The sequence below is a fragment of the Mustela nivalis genome, assembly GCF_964662115.1.
Source record: "Mustela nivalis genome assembly, chromosome: 18".
NCBI lineage: Eukaryota > Metazoa > Chordata > Mammalia > Carnivora > Mustelidae > Mustela > Mustela nivalis.
Genome location: NC_139037.1, coordinates 57,508,904 through 57,534,776, shown reverse-complemented (window position 1 = coordinate 57,534,776; position 25,873 = coordinate 57,508,904). Strand labels below are relative to the sequence as shown.

At 52.5% G+C, this 25,873-nt stretch overlaps 2 protein-coding genes across 3 annotated transcripts; one reads left to right on the top strand and one right to left on the bottom strand.

The window, feature by feature from the left end:
• Window positions 1-590: 590 nt before the first annotated feature.
• QPCTL (glutaminyl-peptide cyclotransferase like) lies at window positions 591-6,694 on the top strand. 2 transcript variants are annotated; one of them, XM_082711264.1, is made up of 7 exons: window positions 591-922; window positions 1,414-1,557; window positions 2,324-2,605; window positions 3,976-4,128; window positions 4,218-4,317; window positions 4,819-4,935; window positions 5,948-6,694. In XM_082711264.1, exons 1-7 carry the CDS (start codon window positions 647-649, stop codon window positions 6,091-6,093), a joined length of 1,218 nt encoding a protein of 405 aa, XP_082567390.1. In that variant the 5' UTR covers window positions 591-646; the 3' UTR covers window positions 6,094-6,694. The 2 variants fall into 2 exon arrangements, with proteins under 2 accessions (XP_082567390.1, XP_082567391.1); XM_082711265.1 differs by lacking the exon at window positions 3,976-4,128 and having other exon boundaries at window positions 652-922.
• Window positions 6,695-11,364: 4,670 nt separating this feature from the next.
• Window positions 11,365-25,866, bottom strand: FBXO46 (F-box protein 46). The gene is made up of 2 exons (XM_082711263.1): window positions 25,774-25,866; window positions 11,365-13,894 (listed from the first exon to the last, which is right to left on the bottom strand). The coding sequence occupies exon 2, from the start codon at window positions 13,814-13,816 to the stop codon at window positions 11,996-11,998; it is 1,821 nt and encodes a 606-aa protein (XP_082567389.1). The 5' UTR covers window positions 13,817-13,894; window positions 25,774-25,866; the 3' UTR covers window positions 11,365-11,995.
• Window positions 25,867-25,873: the final 7 nt, after the last annotated feature.

The following is a 25,873-nucleotide window of genomic DNA, read 5'->3' as shown; positions in this document are numbered from 1 at the left end:
CCGCCGGCGCCTGCGCGATCCCAACCTGCGGAGGCGTGGCCTGTTGCCATAGCGACCCGCGCCAGCGCCGCGCAGAGGTGGGGTGGAAGCATTGCCTAGTAGTTCAAGGTGTTGCGGGACACTACGGGGCAGATATTCACGACAATGGAGAGAAGGAAAAAACGGATTCGACTCAAATCATTTCGTTGTAGAACGGCACAGGTTGAAGGAGGGAAAGGACACCCCTTTCCAAATGCCCGCCGGCCCTGCCTTCGGGGGCGCGGCCTCCGCGAAGCCAATCGGCTCCTCGCTTCAGGGACGGACACCGCCCCTTTTCCTTCAGGGTCCGTTCTATTACGTGTCTATTGATCTTCCCGACTCCGAGTAACCAATTCTTTGCCTTCGTACGGGAGGGGCGTGGACCTGCGCCTGGGTCCAATGTTTTCCAGGATCAAACATTTCTCATTGGCTTCCTTTCCTCCGCTGAGGCGGAGCCTACCCCTTTCGCGCTCCCTTTTGGGGTTGTGCAACTCTCAGGGGAACCAACCCCAAAGCCCCAGGGAGACAAGGAGGCGTATTCTCCGAACAACAGTCCCCATTGGCTTCACTGACCGAGGGAGGGTGGGCTGGTGTAGCCGCTCTTCTTGTTCATTGGCCCGGTGATTCCATGGGGTGGGATTTGGCTGGGCCTAAACTCTCCGCGGTCAGGGACCGGTTTCTGGGCGAAGCTGCCATGCCTTCCGGGGGCCGCGGGCGGTCCCGGCTGCGGCTCGGGGAACGTGGCCTCTTGGAGCCACCCTCACCGCCCAAGCGCCGCCTGCTCCCTCGGGCGCATTTCTTGCCCCTGCTTCTGCTGTCCCTGGCCGTGGCCTCGGCGTTCTACACCATCTGGAGCGGCTGGCTCCGCCAGACTGAGGAGCTGCCGCGGGGCCGGGAGCTGCGGGTGAGGCTGGGCAGGGACAGGGGCACCGCGGGAGCACTCGTTCCCCGCCTCCCCTTCCCTGCGGTCTCAGGTTGACGTGGCCGTATCGGATGGCTCCAGCCGCAGGTGCTGTGGTCTCCATCGTTAGAGCGCATGCCCGCTGCGAAAGAACTGAGGCTTAGGGCTTATTCTGCAATAGGTGGTTCTCCCGAAGAGGAAGGGTCTGGAGTAGTAAGACTTGGGAGTTCTGGGTTCTAATCTGAAAGTCAGCTATTTGGAAGAGTCCTTCCTCTCTCTCGGCCTTGATTTCTGCGTCAGGATTGGGGTGGGCTGGACCTCAGAGGCTCACAGGGACTTTTCCGGAGTCTAGCATTTATCCTGGAAATATCCGATGCTGGAGTCTCGAATTCGGAGGAAGAACCGGGGTTTCTTAGGGGCGATGGCGTCCGGGTTGGGGTCGGAAGGGAGGTTGCTCTCACGCTCTGCTCTTCCCTCTCCCATCCACTCCTAAGGGCCGGCTGATCGGAAGCCTCCCCGAAGCTCGGCTGCGGAGGGTAGTGGGGCAACTGGACCCAGACCGTCTCTGGAACACTTATCTGCGCCCCCTGCTGGTTGTGCGGACCCCGGGCAGCCCAGGCAATCTCCAAGTCAGAAAGGTAAGGGCCCCCACCTCCAACCCCTGGCCCTGCAGCCTGCCAGGGAATAGGAAACGGGCATTCTTCCCAAGATCCTCCAAGCAGCTAAGACGCAGAGTTGGGACTCTGACTGAAGCGAACCTGAATCTAGAGTCCCACGTTGGTAACCACTAGGCAGTATTGCCCTCTGTACTCCCTGCAGAAGCTTACTGCGTGCCAGGCAACAGCTCTATGAAGTGATCACCCATGTAATCCTCACTACGAAGATGGAAACTGAGGACCGGAGCAGTTAGGCATTTTGGCCAAATCAAGAGCTAGTAAATGTTATACCGAGGGTTTCAACCCAAATTTCAGATTGACTCTGGGGCTGGCACACTCCCAGAAAGCATCTAGTCATTTGAAGACTTATCCCTAGAGTTCAGATCCCACCTCAACCACTTGGAGTGTGACGTTGGACTAGTTTCTTAACCTCTCTGTGCCTCAGTTTCCTCAGCTATGAAATGGAGCCATCAACAGTCCCTATTCCTACAGGGTTTCTAGAACAGGGCTTGGCACACAGTGAGTGCTATGGACGAGTGAGCTGGGATTAGCTTTGGCGTGGAGAGGCAAGGTCATGACACACCTGGCACTCTGTAGGCCCTCAGCAAAAGCGTGTCAAGGGAATGACTTAACCCAAAGTGGGAATTAGGAGTCAGCCCAAGTGCTCTGCATGGCTCAGGTCACATGGCCCTTCTTCCAACCTCCTCCCCAGTCCCTACCCACCCTCCCACCTCTCTCCTGCCGCTAGTTCCTGGAGGCTACTCTGCGGACCCTGACCGCAGGCTGGCATGTGGAACTGGACCCCTTCACGGCCTCGACACCCCTGGGGCCGCTGGACTTTGGCAACGTGGTGGCCACACTGGACCCGGGGGCTGCCCGTCACCTCACCCTTGCCTGCCATTACGACTCCAAGCTCTTCCCATCTGGGTCGACTCCCTTTGTGGGGGCCACGGATTCGGCTGTGCCTTGCGCCCTGCTGCTGGAGCTGGCCCAGGCCCTCGACAGGGAGCTGAGTAGAGCCAAGGAGCAGGTGAGGAGTGGGGAGAAGGGTGGGAGACTGGGGTTGCCTCGACCCTAGTCCAAGCCTCCAACCCTCCCTGCCTGGACTTGTCTTTCTATCTCCGTTCCGTACTCGCAGTCACAGGGATCTTTCCTTCCCCTGAGTGTCAGATCCCGTTTCTTCTCTCCCCAGAACCCTCCCATGGATCCCACCCTATTGCAGACATAAGCCAGAGTTCTTATAGGGGCCCAGGAGTCTCCTCTCCCTCCCGTGTCCCTCCTAACCCCACTCTAGCTACCCACTCACTTCCTCCCCATTCCTCGGACTTCTAGGGCTCACTCCCATCTGAGAGCTTTTGTACCTACTGTTTGGCCTGGCTAGAATGTGCTTTTTACAGACATCTTCCTGGCTGGCTCCCACCTTCCATTCAAGTGTCCACTCCGATGTCACCACCTCCAAGATGGTTTCCCAGCCACCCCAAGAGAGCCCCCATCACTATCCCAAGACTTTATGGTGTTTAATATGGATGTGTTTTTCCGTCTGCCCAGCTAGTTCAAAATCCCTATAGGCCAGGATTTGGCAGCTCTTGTCTTCTGCTGTATTCTCTGAGTCCAGAAGATTCCCTGGCAGTAAATTATGTCAAGAGAAATGTGTAGGATTTGCAAATGAAAGAAAGAAAAAAAAAAGAAATGAAATTAAAAAAAAAAAGCACAAATGTCTTCCTGCTTCTCCCCTGCTCAGACCCCTTCCGTGGTTTAGACCCCCTCAGGCCTCTTCACAAAGCTCCCTGGCTCTGGTGCCAACCCTTGGCCTTATTGCTTCTTGCCTGGAAACACTCTCCCCTCTGCCCCGTTTTGCCAGGCCAACTCCCACTCACCTCCGTGCAAACTTCCCTACCCAGCAGACCCAAAGTGCTCCCCGGGCCAGGTTATCCCCCACTCCCTTCCCGTGCTCTTTTGGAACCCCAGAGTGCTTGGAAGCATTCAACCCAAGTGCATTTCACTGCATAATGATTCGTCTGTGGGTCTGTCTCTTCTGTTAAAGGAGCCTAGAGAATAATAATAATCAGAGCCGCCCCTTCTTAGTTACTATATGCCAGGCGCTGTTCCAGGACCTGGATTTGCACCCTACTGTATGATTAGAATTGTTATTAATCCCATTTTGTCATCTGATGCCTTGAGAAGTTAGTAACTTACCTCTAAGTTACTGCTCGGCTACGAAGGGGTGGAGCCAGGATTTGAACCCAGGTGGTCTGGCTCAGGTTCTGCACTTCTGGCCCCCACGCTCTACAAGTGAGGAGACTTAGTTTGCCCTATTCAGTGGTGCAGGCAGGCAGGAAACATGGACAGGTCGAGCCTGAGGGCTGGAGCCCAGCTGGCCCTGACCCCCGGCTCCCACAGGAGGCCCCGGTGACTCTGCAGCTGCTCTTCTTGGACGGTGAAGAGGCCCTGAAGGAGTGGGGGCCCCAGGACTCCCTCTATGGCTCCCGGCACCTGGCCCAGCTCATGGAGTCTGCCCCCCACAGCCCAGGCCCCACCAGGATCCAGGCTATCGTAAGACCAGGGCCCCCACTGGGTTCCCGTGAGGGCGGGAGAGGGCGACACAAGGTTGGTGATATCCCACCCGGCCTCTCTCTTCCTAGGAGCTCTTCATGCTTCTCGATCTCCTGGGTGCCCCTAATCCGAACTTCTACAGTCATTTCCCTCACACAGCCCGCTGGTTCCATCGCCTGCGGAGCATTGGTAAGCATGAAGGTAGGGGGCGGGCACCGGCCTGGGATGCTGGAGGAACAGCCTGGGTGGGGCGGGTACCTGTTCTCTGAGGGGTCATCCAGCCGCCCTCCACCTCCCTGCTGTCTCTCTAAGGCACTAGGGCAGAAACACACAAAGATCCCATGGCAATCAAGTGTGGTGATTCCACACAGGCCTTGGGGTCCAGTAGCCTTGGCTTTGAATTCTGGCTGTGCCTCTTCCCAGTTGTGTGAACCTGGGCCAGTGGCTTCATCTCTTTGAGCCTCCATTTCCTATCTATAAAATGGGCACGATGATAGCGAAAGTAGGGAGATCTACCTTCTAGGCTCAGAGGGAATAGAGGAGACCGGGAACACAGTGAGCCCATGGTAAGGGTTAGTGAACTGTATCCCTGTGGGCATGATCAGTGCCCTGCACTGCCCTGATCTGTGAACAGGGGACCCTTTGACCCTGAGGGGCTGACCCTTGCTTTCTAACCCCCACCGCTACCAGAGAAGCGACTGCACCGCCTAAACCTGCTACAGTCTCATCCCCAGGAAGTGATGTATTTCCAGCCGGGGGAGCCCCCTGGCTCCGTAGAAGATGACCACATCCCCTTCCTCCGTCGAGGTACTTGATGTGGGGGTGGGGGTAGGGGGCAGTGTCTAAGGGAGGGACAGGTGGGACCTGGATTTGGCCCCATCCCAGGATCGGGGACCGGTGGCAAGTTGCTGAACATCTTTGTGCCTCGACTTTCTCATCTGTAGAATGGGGCACTAAGAGACCCTATCTCAGACTTGTTGAGGGGACCGAATGAGCTCATCATACATGTACATGTTACTTGCACAGTGCCTGGCCCACAGTAAGCATTCAGAGAATGTTAGCTACTGCTGGCGGTGCCTCAGTGAGCACAGATTCCAGTACTTGTCTTTCAAGGCCCTGCGGGAGCCCCGCAGAATCACGGAGGAGCTTCCAAAAATGTCCAGTTGCGTTTTAGGTGTTTTTCATTTCACTGACCCACAATCTAGGGTCTCTGCGTTAGTTTTACAAAACTCCCAGATGATTCTGCCGCACAGCCAGGGCGGAAGACATCTGGTAGAGGGGTTCAGAACATGGGTTTTAGAATAGGACAGACTGGGGCACCTGGGTGGCTCAGTGGGTTAAGCATCTGCCTTTGGCTCAGGTCATGATCCCGGGGTCCTGGGATCGAGCCCCGCCTCAGGCTCCCTGTTCAGTGGGGAGTCTGCTGCTCCCTCTGCCTGCTGCCCCTCCTGCTTATGCTCTCACTCTCTCTGTCAAATAAAGTCTTAAAAAAAAGGGGAGGGGAGCTATTCATAAAGAGAAAAGGAGCCTAATAAAATACCTGGCAATCTGAGGTCAAAAACATCTTTCCCTTCTTCTGGTCTTTGCATAACCTCGTATGTTTTGAGTTCTCTAGTTGGCGTGTAAGAACAATACATGTACTGGATATGTATATATTTTTAAATGAACATGTTGCCCTCACATGCTTAAAATCATCCTTCAGGGTTCTTCAAGTGCCAGGACAGGGTATCTTCTGGGGGGGTGCGGTGAGGCAAGTTTCCCTGGGCCTGGGGCTAGGCTCCTGGGTTGGCCTGACCAAGCCTCCCCTCTCTCCTGCCAGGGGTCCCAGTGCTCCACCTCATCTCCATGCCCTTCCCCGACGTGTGGCACACACCCCATGACACTGAGGCCAACCTGCACCCCCCCACAGTGCACAACCTCAGCCGCATCCTCGCCGTGTTCCTGGCTGAGTATCTGGGGCTCTAGCCTCCGCGGCTGACGCTGGAGGAGAGGAGCCTGGCCAGGACGTGCCAAGGACACGTGGAACCAATGGACCTCAGGCCAGGCTGCCCCGCAGTATGCTGGCTTATCCTTTTCTTTGGCATGGGTTCTACTTGTGCTATGATTTGAAGACCCTCTTTCCTCTGTCTCAAGCCACCATTCTTTAAAGACATGGAGGAGTCAAGACCACTGTGGGGGTGGCAGCCAAAGGAATAAGGGCTTAGACCCCGTCCTGGAAGAAGCAGTCGGTGAGAAGGTTAGCAGGGGCCAAAGGCTCTTCTCATTTTCATGGTCGGCATACCTTGGGCTGGCATCTGGACGGGTCACAACACCCCGCCAAATGAATTCTCTGCGGCTTGTGTTTTTATGTCCATGGACTGCCGTGTGGGGGTCCACAGGGGATGTGCTTGGACGCAGGAACAGAGGAGGTGGAAGCCAATATTTGGGAACTCGAGTCGGCCAGACCCAAGGGCAACAGACCAGTGTTTCTGTGAAACATATTCTACAGAATTAGCATTACAAGGTGTTGCATGAAAAAGGGGATCGAAGACACAGGATGAGACATTAAATGAGTTTCTTCATTGCACAATGTGAATTTTCAAGATTAAGAGGGAGTGCAGTGTTGTCTCCCCAAAGTATTTCACCACGGAAGCCCTTTATGGGGAAGCACCTAGAAGTAGGGTACCTCAGAAGACACTTTGGGAAATGCTAGGTTTTGACAGTTCGAGTGTATTCATGGGAGGAATGAGTAAGACGGATTCACTGCCAATGAGTTCTACCAAACCATCCTTTCCTTTTCACTTGTGGGTTGAGGAAGTACTTCCCAACCCAGCTAAGGTTCAGACTCAACGGGGGTGCTTACTAAAAAATCCAGACTCCCAGGTTCCACCCCAGACCTCCTGAATCAGAACTCCAGGGAGGGGCTGGGACTCTGCAATAAGCCACTGAGGGAGTCTCCCGATCAGAGAAGTTGGGGACCTGCTGTCCTTAAGGATACAGTGTGGGGTCTTCCCAGTGGCTTAGCAAAGCTACTCAAAAGAAAACCATAAACCGGAGGGTGCCTAGAGAGGGGGTCATCCTGTGGGGCTCTGTGCCTGCCAGTTTTGTGACTCAGATGGAGCCCTGGCAGGCAGTGGGGAGGCCAGGCCAGGATGGAGGGTTACTTACAAAGTTGAGCACGGGCCTTCCAAGGCAGCTCGAAGCCTTGAGAGAACTCACAGGCTGAAGCTGAGGGTCTCAAACGAGCGAGGATCTGTAGACCGGTCCTTGTTCATGGCTTGCCACAGTAGTTGACCTGTACCGAGCCCCTCCCGTGTGCCAGGCGCCGTGAGCACTTATCAGGTCAGGTGGTCTCCGCCCAAGTCCTGAGGTCGGTCGAGTTTCTGGTTCTCCTTTTGCAAAGGAGGCTGCAAGGGCTCAGGATCATGACCCGTTGTTGACAGAGCCCACCTGCTCACCCACAATTGCAACTCCTAACCTCAGACTCCCAGAGATGACCTGTGCCGCACCCACAGATGGTTGGTGAAGAGGAGCTCCTCCTGGGGCTCTACTCACTGCAAGCCAGACCAGGGCGGGGGGGGGGGTGCGAGTGAGGGAGGGGGAGAGATCTCTTAAGAGGTGGAGGTGACACGAGTCCCGAGTTTAGAACTGGAAATTGACGGACATCAACAGCCAGGGCGGCAAGGCTCCCCAACCACAGGAACAGCTCCTTTATTCATTCTTCGTGTGGCAGGCACAGTGCCAGGCACGTAAGAGTACCCCGTCTCTTCATCTCACAGCCACTCCAGAAGTAGGGGAGACGATCACCTCTATCAGAGACAGGGAGCCACACGCTGTTAACGCCCCGGGCTCTCCATGTGCGGTTGCGGACCGCACACCAGGCAAGGGGGCCTGATGCGCACTTTCCCCTGGAATCCGGGGCAGGGATCGGTAGCCCATTTCACAGATGGGGCTGCTGCAGTTTGACATGATGTTTTCCCTAGTTCCTGTCGGTCCCCCAGACTTTGCACTCTGACAGGGTCCCTAGGTTTATCTGAGGAGCACAATGCCTGAGCACTCTGAGTACCAACGTCCCACAAATCCATGTTCTTGGAGGGACTGTCAGGATTCCCATTTTTACTTGAAACATCTTCAGAGAAATCAGTGGCTGCAGATCATGTGTCTAGGCACTTTTCTTCAAAATGCATTCGCTTACGATGCACTGGTCTTATCAGTGTCATTCATCAGTCTGGAATTCGCAACCATCCTGTCTTAAAATATCATCTTCGCATCACTGTCTCTTCCGATTCTAGGCCAACTGAATGTGTGTTATAGACATTCTCACTCTATCTTCCATAACATTCTTCTCTATTTTCTTTTTTATTTGTTTCTGCCTCTGTGCTCCTTTTTGGACCTAGCTTTAGTTCAATCGTATTTTTCACTTGTGTCTGATTTGCTGTTGAGCTCAGCCTCTGAGTTTTTACTTTGGGTTCTTGTGTCTGGGGCTTTTCCACTTTCCCATCTGCTAGGCCATTATTTAGTTCTGGGTGGCCTGCAGAGATTTCCAAGCTCTTTTACATGTTTGCCCTGCTCGCAGAAAGCAGAGCGATCCTGTGGAAACTTTCGTAAGCAGTTAAGTGCAGAGTATCCCCGCTTTCCAAGCTTGTCACGCCGCTGCACTTCCACAAAAGACCTTAGGGGATGCCTGGGTGGCTCAGTCGGTTAAATGTCTGCCTTCAGCTCAAGTCATGATCCCGGGGTCCTGAGATCGAGTCCTGCATCATGCTCCTTGCTCAGCGGGGAGCCTGCTTCTCCCTCTGCTTCTGCTCTGACAAATAAACCTAAAAAGAAAAACAAGGGGCACCTGGGTGGCTCAGTGGGTTAAAACCTCTGCCTTCGGCTCAGGTCATGGTCCTGGGGTCCTGGGATCGAGGACCACATCGGGCTCTCTGCTCAGCAGGGAGCCTGCTTCCTCCTCTTTCCCTCTGCCTGCCTCTCTGCCTACTTGGGATCTCTGTCAAGTAAATAAATAAAATCTTTAAAATTAAAAAAAAAAAAAAGCCCCCACACAGCCTACCTTAGTACCTGTTCTCACTAACAGAGATCCAAAAAAGATCTTCACTTCTCTGAAAAAAGCCGTTACTGTACTACGGTAGGTCTTTTATGAAAGCCAAGTGCTATAATTTGAGCTTTTGGAAAGTAGGGGAAAACCCATATTCTAATCTGTGACTGGCGGGTTCACCGATCAAAGACCTTGTGAATCTGCTTTTGCTCTGTTGTCTCCGCTGGTTCTTGCTTGTGGTGCTTTATTTCCATGCATGTTGAGTGACTTGACTGTGGGCTGCTCATGGCCTGAAAAATCATTTGTGGGGATTCTAGATGACCATTCCTTACACTGGAGGATTTATGTTTGTTTCTGTCAGACAGTTCGGCTCAGAAGTACCCTGAACACAAGGATGACGCCACACACCCGAGCCAAGGGCCAGCCCGTATCTGCACAGTCTCAGGGTCCACTTTCTTATCTCCTTTGGTCTTGTGTCCCCCTTTTCTGCAGTCTTCTGGGCTGTCCTCTGTACCTGAGCTTGTAGCTTGGTGGGGTCCCATTTCCTATTAAATTCCCCACCTTGGCCCCGCCTTCCGCCTGCTTATCCCCATAAGACCGCTGCGCAGAAACCCACGTTTGTTGACACAAGCAAATACTCAGACCAAAAGTGGCTTCAGGGTCCCATATCTCTTCCCCTGAAATTTTTGGTGTGGTACATCCTTTAACTGTAGAATATTGGCTAGTTGGATGCTTTTCTTCTTCTTCTTCTTCTTTTTTTTTACTACCTTTTTTCAGCTGGAGAATCCAAGTAATCTGGCCCATCCCTCCAGAGAAAATGGAAATCCCACAAAGCCAGGATGAGACCCAAACCCAGGTCTCTCCGATTCTAAATTCCAAGTATTTCAGTAACTACCATGATAGTTCTTAGTCTCTCTGGTCATTTTTATTCCCTGATAAGAACGTCAGAGGCTGTTGGGAGTACTTGGGTGGCTTGGTGGGTTAAGTGTCCCACTCTTGATTTTGGCTCGGGTCATGGGACTGAGCCCGGTCTCCAGCTCCATGCTGAGAGTGGCGCCTGCTTGGGATTCTCTCTCCCTCTGCCCCTCCCCAGTATGTGCACACTCGCACTCCCTCTCTCTCAAATAAATAAGTCTTTAAAACAAAGAAACTGTTAATAACCTCTCACCATTCATTCTTCCCTATTCCTTCATACTAGAATTTTAAAAAATGACTTAATTCCCCTTTTTTATTTAGTAACTGACTGTTTTGAGGCTTTAATTATAGAGATCTTTAGTAAGTTTTTTTTGTTAGGCATAATGTACTCAGCTGTAAAACCACATGTCCCAGTCTCCCTGGCAGCCGTTCGATATGGCTGAAGCTCGGACCAGTGAGATGTACATGTAAGTAGAGTATAATACTTATGGGAGGCAGGAGCCTTCTCTTCCTGCAAATTGGTGATGGTCAGAATTCTAGCAGGTCCACGGCCAAAGGACGGGGAGCCAGAAGCAGCCTGGATTCCCGAGGACTTCAAGGCCACCATTATCTGCCCACTTGGGATTTCTAAAGAAATGAAAACTATCTTGTTTAAGCTACTACTATTTTGAGATTTTTGAATCCAAAATGACACAGATGAAGAGTCAAAAATAATCTCAAGCTAAGGGACTTGGCGAAGGATCCTTCTCCCAATCTTTTCGGGCTCACCATGCAGTGCTCTGTGGCTCCCTTCTCGCCCCAACCCCCTCCCTGAACAACACACAAACCAGTCTGGGCCCAGCCTTATAAATACTGATTTTATAGAAAGGACCAATTCAAAACTGGTCAAATGCCACACACCAGAAGCTTCCAGAACCACAAGGATGAAAAAAACAAAAAAACCCAAACAGAACAAACGCAAATACCCCAGCCCAAACTGTGTGAAAAACCAAGGTCTCCATCGACCAAAGGATTCTAAAGAAACACATATGGCCAGGGCTGCAGAGACCCCAGTGCCTGAACGAGTACCCAGAGTGGAAGGAAAAACAATCCAGAAATTCAAAGCCACAGTCCCTGCCCACCGGCCCCCCACGCTGTCAAGAGCGAGGCAAAGGGCTTCACAGCTTTTTGGAGCGGGGGAGGGGGAGAGAAGTGATGGCAACAGTTTCAGTGATAGGAGGAGGGGAATCTTTATACTTCTACTTTTTGTTGTCATCGTTCTCCTCCCCTTCAGGGGAAGTGAAGAAACCAGTAGCTTTAGGTTAAGGAGAAAACAGTGATTTTTATTGTCTTAGTGGGGGAAAACATCTAGAAATGGCAGGCTGCCAAGAAAAGTGTCACCTCGGATCTGCGATCTCACTGGCCCCCAGTTCCTAAAGAGGAGATGAGCCCTGGTGTGGCAGGTCAGAGGCAATAACAACCTTGCACCCTGCAGCCTCTCAGAACACAGCTCCAGAAACAAAGAACTGGGGTGGGCAGGGAGCTTGGGGGGGGGGTAGGAGGGGGCGGAAGGGGGCCAGAATGGGGGAACCCTTGCAGAGTACCAAAATTAGCTGCCTTCTGCTCCCTGCTGGTGGGTCCCTGGGATGTAGAGGGCAGGGAGAGGGTTGGGGGCTGAATGGAGAAGTTGCTGAGATGCTGATAAAAAAAACACCCTACTCGAGGGTCTGCGGCCCTGGGTCTGAAAAGTAGAAAACCAACAGGGGTCAGTGGATCAGAGTGCTTTCTCAATCATCCCCCTGAACCCCATCTCAGTTCTGGAGGGGGATCAACGCTGCCTGGACTGGGGGAACGGGCTGGTAACCCGGACCTGGCCCTTGGCTCCCGGGGGGGGGGGGGGGGGGGAAGGGGGAGGGGCGGGCATGGTGGGCTCTCCCCCCCCCTCCCCCGGCTTCACCTCCCTTCCTCGCGGCCAGGCCGGCCCCCGCCGCTGCTGCCCGGCCCGTTGCAGGGCAGCACCCAGTTGTTATCATGCAGACCCAGGCGGCAGCCAGGCGTCTCGCGGTCAGCTCGGCGGCAGCACATCCAGTAGGAACGTCCGTAAGGCAGGTCGTGGTGGTAGGGCTTGGGGTGCCAGCGGCAGAGTGACACGTCCCCCTTCTCGTATCTCTTGCGGCACTGCTTGCAAGGGTCATCACGATAGAGTGGGTCACGGCTCCAGCGCGAGTCTGTGGCCCGCACGCCAAACGCCTCGATGATGCCCTTGAAGTGGTGGCAGGTGCACTTGAGGGCCGCCAGGGCCCGCGTGGGCAGGAAGCTGAAGATCTTCACCAGCACGTGCTCGGGCAGCAGCAGCATGTACTGTCGCGGCTCCAGCAGCCGCTGGATCTTGAAGCGGATCTCCAGGAAGTCATGGGACACGTGCCGGTACAGGCGGCACAGGGACGTGTCCGCGGTCCCCTCGGCATCGTCAGGGCCTGGCGCGGTGGCCGGGGAGTCAGCCGGGGGGGGCTCGGGTGGCCCGTCTGGACTGCGGGACTGGAGGAAGAAGAGCTGGCCGGGTGGGGGCGGCTCCTCAGGGCTGACCGTCAGGCACACCGTCTCCTCTTTCACATTCTTGGTGCCGTCCTTGCCAAAGAAGATGCACTCATCCACCACCCCCGTCACCACCACATCCACGTGGAAGCCTGAGGCTCCGCAGTCCCGGGCCGGGGGCGGAGGCGGGGCCGGTGGAGTGTCCTCAGGCCTGGCAGGGACTGGCATCTCCCCCTCGCTGGCCTCATCTGCCCGAGCCAGGAGGAACTCCACGTTGCTGGGGAGGGCATCCCGGGAGGGGCTGATGAGCTGGTACAGGTCGCAGGTGATCTTGTCCTTGGCCCGGGCCCCAGGGCCTGGGCTGCCCGGGTAGGCACAACCTGGCCGGCCCCCGCTCCCATTGGACAAGCTGCCATCAGGGGTGCGGGGCTCTCGGCCGTTGGAGATACGGAAGGCGATGCGTACCTCCCCAGGGCCCGGCCCGGGCCTCTCCTCTTTGCGGAGGCCTTTGGCTGGAGGGCTGTCCCGCTGAGCCTCGAAGTGGGCCACTGCCTCTGCTACCCGGCTGCAGTCCCCGCCACCGGAGCGCCGTTCGGACCCCAGCCCCTTGGCAGGCCCACCCTGCTCCGCTGACACGAAGACCACAGGCGCCGGGGTGCCCGGACGCGGGTAGCTCTGCAAAGCCAGGGCGGCCCGCTGTTCCACCAGTGCCACCATCTCTGCCACAGAGAGCAGGTCTACATCTTCGCCAGCTGAGGCTGGGGCCCCCTCAGCGGCAGGGGGCGCCTCTGGGCCCCCTGGGTCCGGGGGAGCCTTTGTAGGCTCAAGACAGCGCCTCCTCCGCTTGGCCTTGGAGCTGTCACTGCCCCAGTGCCCCTTGACCTTCATGGAGCTGGCCCGGCTGCCCCCACCACATTGGTGGGCCACAAAGAAGGCCACCTTCTCCTTTGTATTCCCGGGCTTGATGACATACCATGTGTCCAGCAGGACTCGCCCCTCATCGCCAGCAGCTGCTGCTGAGAGGAGAGGGGCTGGCTGGGAGGCAGGGGCCTCGGTGGCCAAGGCGGGCGGGGTGTTCTCGGAGTGGGCAGGTCCGTGGTCTGGCTCAGCCCCGCTGCCAGGCTCTGGGCAGGCTGACGGCTTGAGGGCTGTGGTAGGCGCCCGTGGCTGGTTCTGTGAGTAGGTGCCAAAGGGTCGGGGGCACCACAGCTGGAAGGGCAGGAGGCCGCCGCGGTCCATCCTGGGGAGCGGTAGCAGACAGGCAGGCGTTCACCACATTTCAGGCCCTAGATGGTCAGGGGAGGCTCCGCAGGCCACCTGGAGACAGGGAAGAGGAGGTTGGGGAGCTGGGGGGGAAGAGCCTGCCCTCCTCCTACCGCCCCAACCTCAGCTTCTGCGGGGACAGACCAAATGAGCCCACTAAGAACTCTACTGCTGACCCACCACACAGGTAAGCAAGTGGAGGGCAGAGGGAACAAGGGCTGGTTTTTAAACACTTAGAACAGCAGTGCCTGGGTGGCACAGTGGGTTGAGGGTCTGACTCTTGGTTTTGGCTCAGGTCATGATCTCAGGGTCAAGAGATAAGAGCCCCATGGCAGGCCCCTCACCCAGCATGGAGTCTGCCTGAGGTTGTCTCCCTCCCCATCTGTTTCTCCCCTGCTGGCTTGAGCCTGTGCTCTCTCTCTCTTTCTAAATAAATAAAATCTTTAAATAAATAAATAAAACACCCAGAATGTAACTGAAGCTGGCAACTTGTTCCAACCCTGCAGGTCATACTCCATGGTCTAAATGCCTTCACTTACAATCCAGGGGCTTTCTGCGGCCATAACCCTGAACTTAAGTGAAAGTACCAAATGACAGTTTATCCTCTTTCCATTTGCTCACCCAGTAGCCTGTTCCTGAAAAGACAAGAATTCCCAGCCCTGCCCACGGCTATGGCTACTTGAGCCCACGGAGGAAGGAATGAGGTAGGCTGGGCAGGGGAAGAAAATTTGAGGTCAGAGCCAGCCAGGCCCTTAAGAAACCGGCTTTTGGGGTGCCTAGGTGGCTCAGACGATTGAGCATCCGACTCTTGGTTTCGGCTCAGGTTGTGATCTCAGGGTCGTGGGATCGAACCCTGCATCAGGCTCTGCACTCAGTACGGAGTCTGCTTGTCCCTTTCCCTCTGCTCCACTCCCCTGCTCATGCGTTCTGTCTGGTGCTCTCTAAAATAAATAAATAAATAAAATCTTGAAAAAAGGAAAAAGAAATCGGCTCTTCACTTTGTTTGAGTCCCGGGGCTCCCTGAGAATTGCACCCACTTGCACAAGACTGTGTAGGTAATGAATTCCCGTAGCACCGGCACAGACCTGTGGGATAAGAAGGCCTGTTCTCGTCTAGTTTCCTCTTCAAGTTTCCCGCAGGCAGATCAAGTGGGTAAGGGTTACTTATCATAAAACCAGGCCCTGAAACTTGGTTTCAGGACTCTTCAATACAGGACTCTCTTAACAATGATCATTTTATTTTGCAACGACTGTGCGTGACCTAATCTGGAGGCAATTTTGCTAATGCGTTTGACATGACCGCTTTCCACTGCAGGACTAACAGGTAGCATACTCCTCCCTCTGGATCATTTCCTGGGACTATCTCCCTCCATCCAGGCATCTTCAAACAAAAATACCCTCCAAACCTCAAATCTTCCACACGGCCATAGATCAGCGGTCAGCAAACTATGGCCTACTGCTTGTCTTTGCCAATAAAGTTTTACTGAAACGTGCTCATCTACTTACAGCTGCTTTCACACTACAATGGCAGAATAGTTGCAACAGAGGATGTATGGCCTTGCAAAGCCTAAAATACTCATTATCTGGCCCTTTATAGTAAAAGTCTGTTTACCCCTGCAGTACATACTGATCCCACCTATTGATGGCTAAGTTTACCATCCACCAACACATCTAAATGCCCAGGAATAGACATAAAAACAGCAAAAGCCGTTTTCTGTAGTTACTATCTCTCTACAACTTGGCTACCACCTGAAATCCTCCAATTAGTTCCTACCCTATCTCCAGAAGATAAATGCCATCCTTGAAATACCTAGACCGTTCAAATCCTAACTTAAACTTCCAAACCTATAAATATCCCCTCCAACAGAAGGCCCCAATCTCAAGGAACGCCTCCCAAATCCCAAGTCTATCAAGAACTCCAACATACAATGCAATCTCCCAACCTTACACATGCCCCAAAAGACCAGTTTCCTGAAATCCTAACTCCTCTTCACTTTCTAAATCTCCACACATATTTCCTAAGAGAAGACCCCCTCCAAAAAAACAAAACACAAAACAAAAAACAAAAAAACCCCACATAACTCACAAAACGTAAAAGCTTCTTAGTATATAAGACTAATTCCAAACCATATACTTATCAAAGCCCAAAACGCCCCCCACCCAACACTCCTAGAGAATCCTCTTCAATGGCAATGTGCAGAATTACTGCATCGCTGATTAGGAACTGTTCTAAAGATCCCTGCTAATCCTCCCCAGTCTCCTTGAAGCAGGTAGTATCTTAGTCCCAGTGTCCAGATTTGAGACACAGAAATATTTAACCCCAAATCACGAGTCTGACAGGTAGGAAGAACTAGATAAAGGCGAAAGCCCAGGCACTCTGGCTCCAGACTTGACACTCCTGGATTCTTTAGTTTGCTTTTATGTCTGCCCATGAGCTCCCCAAATCACATAACCACCAAACATCCCCAACCGCAAAGGAGACCCCTACAACAGAAACTTCCAGATTACAAAAGAACCCAAACCCAAGCCCCAAGTCTCCCTCTAAGCTCAAGGGAACCCCAAGTATCCCCGACACCCACGCAAATACTTCAAGCCCCCAAATACCGCTTAACTGCAAAGGGAGCCCCCGATTTTGTAATTGCCCCCAACCCGCCAACCTACTCAGACGACCCCCGAAACCTAGACACGCCCCCAAAGTACCCTCACCGGTGAGCCCCGCCCCCCCAGCGGCGGGAGAGGGTGGCAGCATACACGCATGCGCTCGAGAGAAGAGGGTCCGCCCCCTCACTCCTTCCCTCCAGACTTCGCGCCGGCAGGCGCGCGACGAGTTTTCCTCCGCCCCTTTGTTGACAGACCCGCGCGTGACGCCCCCAGCCAATGAGCGGTTACCGTTCGGGGACGTGCCCATATAAGGAATGCCTTGGCGAAGGGGCCTAACTTCGAAAGAGGGAGGAGTAGGCGAGAGGTGAAAGGGGTGTGGAAACAGTGGCGTGTAAGAGAGCGTGAAACAATTCCCAACTCCTAGCTAAAACGGAGGAACAAGGCCCGGACGAGGCCGAGGTATCAAGAGGTTTATTAAACGACGTTCCCTCTAAACAGGAGCCCTGATTGACAGTTGAGATTTAAAGGGCCAGGCGGCTCCGGGATTGAGACTCTTGAGGGCGGAAGGAAACAAGCAGAAAGATAAGCGTCTGGAACCCTGAAGACCAAGATTCCCTGCGGGGGGGGGGGGGGGGGGGATGGACAGCGGAATCACTTCATCCTTGAAAAACAAATGGCAGAACCCGCGTCGACTCCCTCCGCACTGAGTTCAGCGTCTGGGCTTGGCATTCAATGCTCAAGCTGTGTGGCCAAATGCACCTTCAGCCTTTTCCAACCATGAGCCCCAAATCCGACTCAGACTTAGTACAAGAAAAGAATATCAAATACCCCGACAATGCTTTTAAAATATTAATTACCTGTTAAAATGATAATACTGGGGATACAATTTAGTTAAATAAAATACTTAAAATTAACTTCATCTCTTGACTTTTTAAAATGTGGCTACTGGGGGCACCTGGGTGGCTCAGTGGATTAAGCCGCTGATTCGGCTCAGGTCATGATCTCAGGGTTCTGGGATAGAGCCCGCATCGGGCTCTCTGCTCAGCGGGGAGCCTGCTTTCCCTTCTCTCTCTGCCTGAATCTCTGCCTACTTGTGATCTTTCTCTGTCAAATAAATAAATAAAATCTTTAAAAAAAAATGTGGCTACTGTAAGATTTTAAATTACACACACGGCTTGCTTTGTATTTCTACTGAACAGCGCTGTCTAGATCCTTTCAATGCCAGGCAGATTCTAGAGACATCCAAAGGGGGCTCCACGGCAGGCATCACCTGTCTCCCCACCACCCCACCCCAGCCTTGCCTGCTTCTAACCATCCTGCAGGTCACAGCCAGAAAGGTCTTCTTAAAACACAAACCTGACCCTCTCCCTACCCTGTTCAAAACCTACCATGACTCCCCAGTGCCTTTGGAAAAAAGCCCAGGTACCCAGCAGGTCCAGTCTCCGCCCTTGGCCACTCCTCCACACCCTCTGCGGGCCCAGATGGGCACCAGATCTGGCACAGAGAGTAGTTAGAGTACTTAGGCCCTGTCCAATCCTCAGCAGAAGCTATTATCCTCTCCAATGTAGGGACAAAGGAACTGAAGCAGGACAGGCTGCCCACAGAGAATGGGTGTGAGTTGGAGCAGAGATGTGAATCCAAGGAATCTGATTCGGGACTGCTGTGCTCTGTTGTTGCTTTGCTAAACATTGCCTGGTGCCCTACCTTAGCTGTTCCATCCTCCAAGAAGCTGATCCCCCCCACAGCCTAGGTCAGACTCCATCTCTGGGCTTCTCCATTGGCCTCCCGGCTTTTTATTCATCTAGAGTCACCAACCAACCTCTTTCCTTTTGTGGTCTTTGCATTTGCTGTTCCCACTAACTGGAAAGCTTTCCCCTCAGATCTCCACATGGCTCAGTTCCTTATTTCATTTGTGTCTTTGCCCGAACATAACTTTAACATTAGAGAGGGCTTGCCCGAGCTCCCTTTCTGGAAACCTACCACCTGCCCAGAGAAGGACCTCTGGGTTTCCAAGTCCCAGGCCTGCCCACTCTGATCTGTCTCCTCAACGGGACAGTGGACCTAGAAGGGCCAGAACAATCAGGGTCATCATGGTGTCCCCAGCAGCCCCGCCCAGCATGGGACTGAATGGAGGCATCAAAGCTCCCTCCCCTGGAGCAACAAGTCCTAAACTTTATGAGGCCTAGCAGGGTAAACTGTTTCACACCCAGTTTCTGTCTGGGTCCTAGGTCACCAGGGCAGAATTTTCTAACTTCTCATACACTAATCCCTCCACTAGGTCACCTTTCAGGGAATGCTATGTGAAGATGCATTTATTGTAAAACATCACGACCCAGAGGGACTGAAAAATTTTTTTAAATGTAAAAAGACCAGACAAATATGTAGCAAGAGACAGAAGAGAAGAGAGGCAATTATCATTAAAAAAAAAAAAAAAATACAATGGAGGGAGCACTTGGCTGTTTCAGTTGGTAGAGCATGACCTCGGGTTGTGGGTTCGAGCCCCACATTGAGCATGCAGATGACTCAAAGTAAAATCTTTTTTCTTTTTTTTTTTTTTTTAAGATTTTATTTATTTATTTGTCAGGGATAGAGGGAGAGAGAGCAAGCGAGCATGGGCAGACAGAGAGGCAGGCAGAGGCAGAGGTAGAGGGAGAAGCAGGCTCCCTGCCAAGCAAGGAGCCCGATGTGGGACTTGATCCCAGGACACTGGGATCATGACCTGAGCCGAAGGCAGCTGCTTAACCAACTGAGCCACCCAGGCGTCCCAAAATCTTTTTTTCTTTAAGTTTTTATTTTTTTTTTTTTGTCAGAGAGAGAGCGCACGCAAGTAGGGGGAGCAGCAGGCAGAGGGAGAAGCAGGCTCCCCGCTGGGCAAGGGGCCTGACATGGGACTCGATCCCAGGACCCTCGGATCCTAACTGAGCCAAAGGCAGATACTTAGTGACTGAGCCACCCAGGCATCCCTCAAAATAAAATCTTAAAAAAAAAAAGGTAACAGCTGACAAAAGCAAAAGGTATTAGTAGGCACAAAGATGCTAATGAAACAAACTGACCAATTATATACAAAAATTCTCAACATGTGCTAACAAGATGACCTCAAAATATGTAGAGCAAAAAAAAAAAACAGAATGGCCAAGACTTTGGCAAATCCACAACTGCGGATGGGAAACTGCAATGTATCTCTCCCTAAGAGGTAGGTTGAACAGTAAGGAACTGAACCACAGGCTTGACACTCGGTGGGCTGCCCCCAACCATTCGAGAATCCAGTTTATACCCCTTATCTGACACTGGAAGGTCCTCTTGCCTCCTGGCCCAGACCTGGTCACCAGGCACACAGAGATGACACTGAGCTCACCAGGAGGAGAAAGGGTGCAGACATCCAAATAAACCATCATGACCTGCATGAATATATTAATAAAGAAACTGATCACAGATTGTGCTCACCCAAGCATCACGCCTGGGAACCAGGCTTTGCTCAAAGCGTTTTGCGAATATTAACTCATTGAACTGTCACATCATCTCACTATTCTTAAGCTCATTTCAAGGATGTGGAGGCACTGGAATGGCGAAGTGAGTGCCCTCAGACCCAGCTTTGCAGCAGGAGATCCTGAAGCAGTAGTCCCTGAGTGGCACTTTTGTGCGGATCATCTTACTCGGTCCTCAAACACAGGCAGGCCAGCGCCCCTAGACAGCCACAGATGCTTGCTTTTCTCTTCCCGATTTATTTTTTTTCCTTAGCACATAGCCCTATCTAATACACTAGAAACTTTGTTGATAAAGTTTCTTGTCACTTTCCTCTCCCAAGACCATTTTTTGTTTGTTTGTTTGATTTTTTCCTATTTCATTTCCCTGCGGGATCCCCAGCTTTTAGAGCAGCACCAGGCAGGAGGCCCTGGGAGTGTGTAAGGAATGTGGTCTCTCGTGCCGAACAGACACTTCCACAGCTTTCTGGCGGATTTGCATGCACATCTGAGAATGACTGTCCTAGCCCATCCGAGGTATGCAACATGTGTTTGTTTGAACAGAATCCTAATACCACCACACTGCCTGACTTTACATGTGCTACTGGGGACCTCTTGGGAAAAGTTGGCTGGTTCCAGCCAAGTTCAAGGATGGAAATCCTGCTCCCAGGACCGAGGCAGGTTGGTGCCTCCTCCAGGAGCTGGTCCAGGGTCCTCACAAGCTATTAGGGATCTCTTTCTCCTGAGGCCTCCTTACTGCTGAATGACAATGACCTGGGTGAGTGCCTCCCCTCCCCTCCACGCTATGGGTTTCTAGAAGGCTGGGACCTCTCCTCAAAGGCACAGCTGCTCCAGCCTCCGCACTTGGCTCACTGGCCTAGTTCAGCTCTCCTGGCTGCATCCTTTCCATGGTAGCCGGAGAGATGGCTCCAAACATAAATCAGACCACATCTCCTCTGCTTAAAACCTTTCCATGAGAGGCTCGAGTTTGTGAAAACAAGAATACATGTCCGGGAATCCTTCTCAGGAAGCTACTGGAGGATCCACTTCACCAGAATGGAGCGGTGAGTGAAGAGAAAGGGAGCTATCAGATCAAAGAGAATAGTCTAGCCCAGAAGACGGGCAAAAGGAATCCCCAGGGGTGCCTGGGTGGCTCAGTGGATCAAGCCTCTGCCTTCAGCTCAGGTCATAATCCTGGGGTCCTGGGATCAAGCCCCACATTGGGCTCTCTGCTCAGCAGGGAGCTTGCTTCCCCTTCTCTCTCTGCCTACTTGTGATCTCTGTCTGTCAAATAAGTAAATAAAATCTTAAAAAAAAAAAAATCCCCAGATGCAGGTAAAGGGAGAGCCTGGGAGCACAGCCTGCAGTAGGTCTAGGGAGAACCTGTTTCCACAAATGCATAAAGAAAAAAGAGAGGCTAACAATGAACAAGTTAAGCATCACCCTAAGAAGGTAGAACCAAGGGGCGCCTGGGTGGCTTAGCTGGCTGAGTTTCTGACTCTTGATTTTGGCTCGGGATCTCAGGGTCCTGAGATCGAGTCTGCTTGGGATTCTCTCTCTCCTTCTGCCCCTCCCCCATTCTCGCATGCTCTCGCTTTCTCTCAAATAAATAAATAAAATCTTTTTCTTAAAAAAGAAAAATCTTTTTAAGAAAAAGATTTTATTTATTTATTTTAGACAGAGAGAGAGAGACAGATCACAAGTAGGCAGAGAGGCAGGCAGAGAAAGAGGAGAAAGCAGTCTCCCTGCTGAGCAGAGAGCCCAATGTGGGGCTCGATCCCAGGACCCAGGGATCATGACCCGAGATGAAGGCAGAGGTTTTAACCCACGGAGCCACCCCTAGGTGGCTTTTTTTTAAAATCTTAAAAAAAAAAAAATAATAAGTTGGAAACAATCTCCATAGCAGAATAAAGCAAAGAAAGAAGATAGACAATAAAAAGTAGATGCCTGGTTCCCCTTGCCTCCATCCCACAGTCAGGGTCAAGCCAGCATAGGCTGGGCACGGAACAGGTGCTCAGGGAATGCACTGGTCTGTGGTCATGGCCACACAGCAATCGATGGCAGGATACCAGGGCTCTGTTCCTGGTCCTGCTCCTTCTAACCCCCACCCTCTTGAGCCCCACCCCTATCCCCACTTGGTCCACGATCTTGATTCATTCCTCCCTTGGATTTTTGGCCACCCTCTCTCTTCCTCTCAAATCTTCCAACCTCTCTCTCCTATAGTAGGAATCATCCAAATCCTCAGATCTAGAGATCCGGGATGCAGACAGAATCCAGGCAGGGCCTGCAGACACCGCGGCTTTCCCACTTTTGGGGGGGGTCCATCTGTAGGTAGGGTGCTTAAACCTTGATGCCTCAGTTTCCTCCACTGTAAAATGTAGACCATAACAGTACCCACCCACGGGCTGCCTGATGAATCACAGATCAACCCAGCAGAGTGCTCAATGTCAGCTAGGTACCAAGGAGAGGCTCAGTATTCTGGCTCTGGGCTTATTAAGGGAAGGGGAGACTCAGTACCTAGGAGTCTGGAAATCATTGACTAAACCAAAGACTTCGTCCCTCTTCACTTCATATTCTGGAAGGAAACTGACCCTGGTCCCTCATGATAGTCAGAGCATGGTCATTCCTTTGTTATTGTTGCGTACTGGGTCTCAACTATTAGACAGTTATTTACAGAGCAGCTACTGTGCGCCAGGCCCTTGTTCCGGGCACACGGGGGTGGGGGTGGGGTGCCGGGGGGGGGTGGTGGAGAAGAGAAGGAAACAGAAATCCTCGCCTTTGCGGGGCTGACATCCTAATTGGAGACAGGGACAGTAAAAATAGAGTGAGTTCCAAGGTGGCAAGTGTTATGGGAAAACGAATGTAACAAGTTAAGAGGACTGGGAGTGGAAGGAAGTGGGGGTTCTGATCTTAATTGAGGGGTCAGGATGGCGTCACGGGGCAGGTGACAAGCCAAGTCTTTCAGAAAACTTGCGGTTTTAGGAATCATATGGCAGTGGCAGAGCTGCTAGAAATACCCCCATTAGAAATGGTAAAAATATCATGTTGTATGAGTAAGCTTCGGACAAGCACAGGATGGAAACACATGAAAGATTTTAAGGAAAGGCAAAATGACTTGGAAAGCGGACACATTTTCTAAGACAGACAAATAGAGGAACGGGGGCGGGGGGGGGGGGGAGAGTGTCACATGACCTCAGGGGACCCAGCTGTGACATACCGGCACAGGGATGAGTGAGAGGCTGGCCAACTCTCCCCCAAACCAAGAGGTTTTCAGATGATTCACCGAGTGCTGAAGACAAAGTGTTAAAGACCCCTGAAGTTAATGATGCAACGAGAAGCCGGCAAAGCTAGCATAAGGGGCTGCAAATCAATCAGAAAGAGAAAACCCAAACCCGAAAAATGGAAAAATGAGTCCAGATGCCACCTGCGTTGCAAAGACAACGAGCTCCCCAAGGGCAGGGTGTCAGTCTGCATACAGCAGGCGCTGTAACAACATTGCAGACCACTCGAGGAATACACCCCCCTTTTCCAGAAGAGGAAACTGAGGTCCAGAGGGTTAAATGACTTGCCTAGAGTCACATAGCAAGCATGCAACGGAGCCAGGATTCAAATATGGGAGTTCTGGTCCCAAAGCACATGCTCCAGGGTTTTTTCTTAAGAAAATAAAAATCATAAAAAGACCTCAGACACACTGAGAGTTTTGTAGGCACTACACATTTTACAAGTGCTACCTCATCAACTCTTTACAACCGCCCCATGGTTGGAAAGCAGCCCCATTTTGCACAAGAGAACTCCAGGGCCAGAGAGGGAACACAGCTTGGCCAAGGACACACAGCAGCAGAAGTAGGGATCAGAACCTGAGCCTATCTGAGGCCAGTGCTTTTAACCATAAGCTTTCCTATCACCGCCAGAGAATTTCTGTGATAAACTCAGGAAGCATCACAACAAATGAACCAAAGTGTTTCAAGATGAATTACAAAGTTGCCCAAGTGCCCAGGGAGACTGGAATAACCAAAAAGGTTGGAGGGAGAAAATACACAGTTGTCAGAAATATTTCCTATTCACTGAAATACCTGGAGTTGGGCCAGGCTGGGCATTGACAAGTGAATTATTTATATCTGGCTGGGGATCAGAATGGAGATGGGGACGGGGACAGATTGAGTTTCTGAGCACCCCGTTGGGGAGTCACCCTTGGACTTGGAACCCCACGGGTAGAGGGTGGGAAACAAGAAAAAGCAGATATGGAGGCAGACTGCGGGAGAAGGAAAAGGAGGGAGCCTGGCTGATGTTTCCCTCACTGGTGGTCCCTGTCTTCTGCGTTCTCTCTCAAGTCTGTTTCCCACTCTGTTAAAAAAAAATGACAATTTGTGTGTATTAAGCACTTACTCCAAGAACTTTACGTGCTTACCTCCCTAAACCCTCTAACATTCCCGGGGTTACTGAGCCCATTTTATAGAAAAGGAGAGGCCCAAAGACTTGCCCAAGGTCACACGACAATGGCAGGGCTAAAATTCCAACTGAAGACTGCTTCTGTTCTGGAGTCACTGCCCTTCTCGTAACACTGTATTTCAGTACAAGGAGCGGGGACAAAAATCACAGTGGTGAAAGCAGATTCTGGGCTGCTATGCCTAGGTTGGAATCCTGAATCTACCACTTAATGCTGGATGACCCTGGGAAAGTTGTTTAAATTCTCTGGGGCTCTGCTTCCTTTGGGTAGAATGGAGATAACCCCACCTACACCTTAGGGGTGTTGTCAGAATTAAATGAGTTAACATGCTGGCAGAGTTAAGAAAAGGGCCAGGCACTTCCCAAAGAGTAAGTGTTAGCTGTAATCCACTGTGGGGAGCCCCTGCCTGCTACTTAGCTGGGGTGTGCCTAGATCAGTAGCAGGTTTTCGAGAGAGAAAACTGCCTCTGGGGTTGGACTGATAAGAAGCGAATCCATTAGCACCTGTGACCCAGTCACATTCCTGGGATGGGGAACTTCCCACCGACAGCTCCAAGACCTACCACGGACTTACTGCAAGGGAGGGTAACAACGTTCAGGAGCCTCCCCTCTTCTCAGTGGCAAGCTGTTCCCACAACACAGATAAGGGCACTAAGTTTCTGAGAAGGGAAACTTGCTCAGGTCACAAAAAAGAGACAGATTAATTGATCTGAACGCTGGACTGCCAAAACACAGAGAACGCACTACACTTTTCGAGATCCTACTAGAGAAATGAGAGTGCAAAAGGTTCTCTCTAAGGCCCCTTCTGGCCATCTTATCCTACAGTTCTGTGACTGTCCAGTTTCTCAGGAGTCTCTGGCTGGTCTAGGCACAAACTCTTTCTCACCCAGGCGCCTAAAGCCACGCTCCCCACCCCACCCTCAGTACGGCAGCCTAACCAACACACCACTCTACCACTGATTTCTCTCTCCCACCACCTCAGCTTGCCCTCCTGCCCCCAATATGATCTGGAGGCCCTAACCCACTGCATCCACAACTGATCTCCCCTTCGGAGCCTACAGACCCCTTCATTCATCTAGTCCTGACCCCCATTCCTTTCCGCATCCCCCAGGCTACCCGCCCCGAAATTGCTCCCTTCAGGGCCTCTGCCGGGACGCCTAGCCCGTTCTCCAACTCAGGACTCCCTTCCCCAGCTCTGAGTTCTCTTATAATCAATCCCAAAGCTCGACTCTCCACCTCCAAGACCCCTCCCCAGCCCCCATTCTTGTACTACTCCCTCCGGCTCCCATTCCTCCCGAACCCCTCCCCAAAGCGATCTCTCGTCGTCCAGCCCCTATTTTAGCCCCAGCCTCATCCTTCTCGCCACCCGGTCCCGAACCCCTGCCCCAGCTTTCAAGAGCCCCCAGCCCCGACTCGGGGTTCTCACCATCTCCCCGCGCCGCAGCTCTCTCGGCTACGCGGGTTTCCCCCACTCGCTCCTCTCCAGCCTCCCCTTCCGGGTTCCCGCCCCGAAGCCTGCTGGGAAT